General features: G+C 32.9%; 1 protein-coding gene across 1 annotated transcript; it reads left to right on the top strand.

Moving 5' to 3' along the window:
* The first annotated feature begins 426 nt into the window (after positions 1–426).
* LOC130715481 (bidirectional sugar transporter SWEET14-like) lies at positions 427–3185 on the top strand. The gene is made up of 6 exons (XM_057565586.1): positions 427–598; positions 1301–1337; positions 1435–1648; positions 1865–2026; positions 2141–2260; positions 2623–3185. The coding sequence occupies exons 1-6, from the start codon at positions 553–555 to the stop codon at positions 2785–2787; spliced, it is 744 nt and encodes a 247-aa protein (XP_057421569.1). The 5' UTR covers positions 427–552; the 3' UTR covers positions 2788–3185.
* Positions 3186–6339: the final 3154 nt, after the last annotated feature.

The raw sequence follows: 6339 nt of genomic DNA, 5'->3' as shown, positions 1-6339 counted from the left end.
CGAATTTAGTGGACTTTCATGAACTTCAACAAATTAAAATCAAATTTTCCCAATACTATATCATTGATCGAATAAAATTCATATGAAGTCTATTAAAAATAAGTACCTAACTCTTAATTTATTGAGACTAACATGAACTTCAATCAATTAATCAATTTAAGAATGTTGGAAACATAGTCATAATAGCTAGCTTATAGTAGTTACCTTGTGGGAGGGCGTATGTGTTTGTTGAGAGAGTTTAAAACCAAAATGAGGTTTGTTGAGGGTAAGAAAGGCGTTTTGGATAGTGTTAAACTGAATGGTGTTTGGGAGGAACAACTGGAAAGTTTTTTTTTTTAATAAAGCTACATTGATGTCTCGCATTCACGTTTGCAACTTGAACCTTTGCCCTTTCTTTTGTGCTATAAATACCCTCTCACTCTTTGCATATTGATTCGTGGGATTTAGTGAGAGATAGAGAGAGAGCTTAGAATTGAAGGTTTCACTTTGAGAGTGACACAGTTTCACAAAGAGAGCAAATATTCCAATAGTTCTACTACCATTCAAGAGAAGATGGCCATGACCCGTGAATCTTGGGCTTTTGTCTTCGGCCTTATGGGTATATTAGCCATACTTGATTTGTTTTCATTCCTTCATTTTAGCAAAATTCTTAAACTCTAATTTTTTTCTCTATCACACTGCATGTTATTTTTCTTCCTCCTCTTCTTCTTCAACCTTAATTCCCCGTGTGTCAATCCCGATTTCTAAACACCCGCCAGTATAAACATTTTACATACATGCTCCACTTTTTAGTTTCTATCATCTTTTATTATACTATACCACATCATATATTTTATCTATTATTTAGATCACATTTTTCTCTCATATTATTTTTTTTAGAAAGTAGAAATCTTTATTAAAGAGCTGTCGATATTACAAGTACTCAATACGTGAGCAAAAACCCCCCAATACACCCTAGGAAAACATCAAATTTTCTCTCATATTGTTATGAGTGTAAACATCAAATTAGGCTGTTCACAAAACATTTCCAAATTAATACCTAAAATCCGCATCAAGATATATATATATATATATATATATATATATATATTAATAGTTATTTTTATCAACAAATAAATATATCAACGGAGCTATAAGAGAGGTACCTCAATCCATATACAATAATATTTGTATTTTTCAATAAATTAATATATTTTTGTATGTCATATAGTGTCTTAATCATAAGATCTTGTAACAACATCTGAAGTTCATCATTTCCAATCATTGAATAATATTTTTGTTCTTTTGTTTGTTTTTGCAGGCAATGTGATCTCCTTCATGGTGTTTCTTGCTCCACTGTAAGTGATTTTTTTTTTGTCTTGTCGCCCTTTTTGTAATTAATTTCCTTGAAGCTAGTGATTTTCTGAACTAAATGAATTTTTTTTCCCCTTGCAGACCAACTTTTTACCAAATCTACAAGAAGAAAACAGCTGAAGGGTTTCAGGCACTTCCATATGTTGTTGCACTCTTCAGTGCAATGCTTTGGATCTACTACGCCTTTGTCAAGAGGGAATCTGCCCTCCTTCTCATCACCATAAACACTTTTGGAATTGTTGTGGAGAGCATATATATTGCATTCTTCTTGTTTTATGCCCCAAAGAAGTCTAGGGTATATATCTTAATTATAACTTCAAGATTTATAAGTTTTTGATATTTAGACACCAAATAGTCGGACGTTCCAACAGACACTTTACTTGCGGGTGTTTGTTGGATGTTTGCATGCACTATGCGGGTCTTTGTGAATAACTATCATTTTCATTTAACATTTTATGTTAAAATTGAAACTTTAAAATTGTTATTAACCTTTTTTTTATGATGATCACAGCTTTCGACCATAAAACTCCTCCTCTTGCTGAATGTTTTTGGATTCGGAGCCATGCTTCTAGCAACTCTCTACCTCTCAAAGGGAGCAAAGCGTCTTCAAATTATAGGGTGGATTTGCCTTGTGTTCAATATTAGTGTCTTTGCTGCGCCTCTCTTCATCATCGTGAGAATCCTACAACCTAATTTATAATTTCTTCATTATCATTCGCAATATTCACTCTATTCACTCATTTGTTCATTTTTAATTAATCAAAGTTCTTATGTTAAATTCATGCAGAGCAAAGTCATAAGGACGAGGAGCGTGGAGTACATGCCCTTTTTCTTGTCCTTCTCTTTGACCATCAATGCTGTTATGTGGTTCTTCTATGGCATGCTCCTCAGGGATTATTACGTTGCTGTAAGCTCAATACTTCATTTTTACCTTTAAGCTCTTATCTTATGCTTACAAATGTTGAAGTGCCTTTCTCACTTCCCTCCCCCCCCCCCCCCATTTGTTTTAATTTTTGGTAGAGATTCCTTTTTCTTTTTTTATTTTACTTTATTATTGATAATGTCGAGTTAATAATAGAAACAAAATTAAATATTTTCGTGCTCCACTAACATGGAGTTCCCATGAAAAAGAAACACCCCCCTTTTCCTAGGTACATTATTATTATTATTTAATTTCAAAATCTTTAATTAATTTGGTTCTTTTTTCTTTTGTATATACATAATAGTTGGATTAATTATCAAATAATGTTTTGATTTTGGATGGTGCAGCTTCCAAACACACTTGGCTTTGTGTTTGGCATAATTCAGATGGTGGTGTATTTGATATACAGAAACGCCACCCCAGTGGTAATAGAGGAGAAGGTGAAGGGTCAAGAAATGAGTGGTGACCATATCATTGATGTTGCGAAGGGTGGTGCCGTTAGCAAAGTCTGATTCTACCAATGAGAAAACTGAACAAGGAAAAACATGCGATTGATGACAAAAAAAATAAAATTATTATGAAAAAAATTAACTTAAACTTTTCAATTACTTCACAGAGTGGAGTTACTCGTAAAATGCAATGCAATGCAATATGATCTGGTATAAGTGTTTGCTTTTTAATTATTATTATTAATGTAAAGGTGTGGTAGCTGTAATTTTCTTATATTGCAAGCTTAAGCTTTACCTTGGCCATATCATAATATCGCTCTCATATTGTACTACTACTGCGTGTAACGTGGTATATTCACTTCTCTAAAGTGTATCCCTCAGTTAAACTCATCTCGCTCTTCACTTTTCCCTGTATACGTAATCAATGTTGAGTAATTAATGAAAATTAATTGTTTTAGTAATTTTTATGTCTACTATATTTTAAGGTTCCAATCGCTTTCTACGATAAATTTTTGAATTTTCAAAATATTCTTACAAGCGAAAATTGTGAGATTAATAAAAAATTGAACATTAAATTTAATACTTAAGAAGTTCAGCTATCTATTATTCATGTTAAGCCTTCTTGACCATCTAAGATATACTCCTAATAATTAGTGACACTTTTAGCTACTTATATTTGAAATTTAATCATCATTATCCTTAACTATGTCGAATCATCTATAATTAAGTATTAATTATCAAAAGTGAAGAGATAGAGAAGGTGAGGGAGGGAGGGTTATCTTTGCTTTTAGGGGACAGATAAGCCCTCAAGGTTTAAAAAGAATTGTGAAATCATGTTCAAGACGGCATCGTTTCAAGTTGAAGACAAAAAATACCGGATACTATGATTATATTATGGTAGTACTATAACAAAAGGGTAAAGTATTAAAATAAAGCAATGCTAATAATTGGAAAATAATTACAAAATCTTCAGATTAGGACGAGAAAAGGTATAAAGATTGACTTGTTTATAATTAACTCATAAACATTTTGTTCAAAATACCAACTAGGCTAAAAGTCAAAACAGAAGTAAAGTGCTCATAATTACGTAAAAGTGAAATTTGCACAAGGCCAAGGGAACCCACATGTCTATTTGTCTTTCCTTTCTTTCACTTCACCCTTTTGCAATTTTTTAATGATAAAAAAACACTTTTCACCTTCACCATTGTCTCATCTACCTCCAGGGACATGCACCAACACTAGTCGATTCTCACACTGAAATTGTAACTATTCCAGAATCCAGATAGTGATTTGAACGTTAAGCAAACTGTGACGGTTATGTACACGTGTTGTTGCACTTTATATTATTCAAAAATAAATTGGTCAATCATAATGCTTAAATAAAATAGAACAATTATTAGTGAAAAAATTGTTCCTATTAGGGTATAGATATCATATCATTAGAAAATAGGACAATTATAACTTAAATTTTTGCTTTCAGAAAAAATGCTATTAAATAAAATAGTGGCCTTTTTTTTTTTTTTTTAAATCTCCAAAGAAACTATGATATGTTTGTACCATAAATTAAAAAAAGAAGATTGTATTGGCCATTTGCCCCACCACTTCAAGTTTCGTGTGGTAGCCTCGGTTGCATGGTAGGCTCTTATTAACGTCTCAAAATAAAAGTATATAGAGGGAAGAAAAAGAAGACAAGGTTGAATCTTTTTTTTGTATGTGTAGTTAATTCGTGTATAATATAAACTTTAAATCAAGTGTCGCGTTCTGAAAGATTTATCAATTGTGGAAAATACGAAGGATTTGTTTCAAATGCTCCAAATTATTTTTGTTTGAGTGGAGGTAGGCGTAGGAATTAAAATGCACTAAATTAACGTGAAACAAAGAATATAATGGGCCATAGAGAAAGAGAGAGAGAGAGAGAGAGATAACGCACTCGCACCATATAGCAAAGGATGGATATGACTAAATGTTATGAAGATAAGGATTTGAGGGCTTTACGCAAATAAGTGAGGTGAGGGAAGGGGTTGCTCTAAAAGTAGTCATGCACAATACTTGGTTGGCTAGTTCTCCTGCTCAATCCTACAAGCCACCATGGCCATGCATAGATAAGGGGTGATGTAATAAACCACTTCTTGTCTACTAGCTAGGTACCTTTAAAGACTACCCTTAAAACCTCATTACACTATTATTTGTCAATTGTCAAAACCCTGTCTTCTTCTCTTGCTTACTCTGTTAATTTTATTTATTACATCGGCATGCATGGGTGTAAGTAAATGTTAAACGGGTCTTGATTCAAATAGTGCGTGTTGGATTCTCTTAAAATAATATATGTTTGGGATTGAGTTAATTTGGTTTATGAAGAGCGGTTCTTTATTAGCCGTGAAATGGGTGAACATTATAAGTCATGGAAATTGGTAATTAAAGTGTATGAATTGTATTGATTATTAGCCGTGATGTGAAAGTGCGTCATATTTTTAGAGAGGTAAATTTCGGCCGATGCTTTGGCAAATGAAGGATGTAATAGGGATGAACCTTTATATGATCCTATTTTGGTGATATCTAACTGTATTGGTGATATCTGCTGGTTGTCCCCTTAGGTTCTTATGCTTTTGCTTTTCGGTTGTTTTCATGTGCTGCTTCGCGTCCCCTTCAATAACAAGAGGAGCTCTGTTTTTGTTGGGTTATATGACGTTTTCTTTTCCATATCTCGATCTCCGACAGATGCTCCTTCTCTTTGGTCGTATAGTGCTTGATCTGGTTTTGGCCTTGTCAATGCCGCTTGTGTTTTTCTTGCATTTGTGCAAGGTAGGTGCTCATTAGGTGTTGGATTTCTAAAGTTTTATTTTTGGCCGTACCTAAGGTATTTGATTTTCAGGTCTTTCTGTGTAATATTAAAGGGGATTATGCTCACTTTGTTGAGTTCTGATTGTATCACCAACCATTTCATCTAATAAAACTTTTACTTTAAAAAAAAAGTTATTGTTCGAAAAATTTAGGTTATGGAGAAAACTCGGAAAACTAATTCTATCAAAAAATGAATGGTATTGATTAGAACAAAATTGTTTCCGCTGAAAAGTAGATATATTGAAAAGTACATCTGGTAAAAAAATGGAGTACATATATTTTTGATCCACCTCTTTAATTGATGTTGTAGATATACTAATAATTAAAGTGCTTATAAATGGAAATATAATCATCACAACTAAACTAGCTTTAAAGGTAGATCTAGCTAGTCTAACATGAATTTTAAAATTGTATCAAAGTTTATCCTTAAAACATGGCCGGGCGAGTCATTGACTTGACCGCCTTGGAGATATCCCATGATGGAGATAATGGCATTGACATGACCTGACTTGCCTGATAAATATCTCACGATAGAGGTACGAGCATTCTAATAATGACCTCCACGTTTCTAATATCTAGTCTTGGGTGGCGAGAGTATTAAGTCTCATATTATTGTCTAGTGATATGACTAATAAAGTGTTTATAAGTGAAAATACAATCCTCACATTTAAGCTAGATTTTCCGAACAGAATCTGGTCTAGTTAAAATTATAAGAGATGTGAATCCAATTAAAACGTAAATGTATTTAGTCTTAATGATGATCTTCACGCTCCA

Source organism: Lotus japonicus, chromosome 4 (assembly GCF_012489685.1).
Source record: "Lotus japonicus ecotype B-129 chromosome 4, LjGifu_v1.2".
In the NCBI taxonomy this organism is placed as follows: Eukaryota; Viridiplantae; Streptophyta; class Magnoliopsida; order Fabales; family Fabaceae; genus Lotus; species Lotus japonicus.
The sequence above is the reverse complement of the archived record's forward strand: the minus strand, read 5'-3'. Positions and strand labels throughout refer to the sequence as shown.

Coding starts and splice junctions, on each gene's coding strand:
- LOC130715481 (XM_057565586.1), top strand. CDS start 553: ATGGCCATGACCCGTGAATCTTGGGCTTTTGTCTTCGGCCTTATGG. Junction 599..1,300: donor TTTTGTCTTCGGCCTTATGG/GTATATTAGCCA, acceptor TTGTTTTTGCAG/GCAATGTGATCTCCTTCATG. Junction 1,649..1,864: donor ATGCCCCAAAGAAGTCTAGG/GTATATATCTTA, acceptor TGATGATCACAG/CTTTCGACCATAAAACTCCT.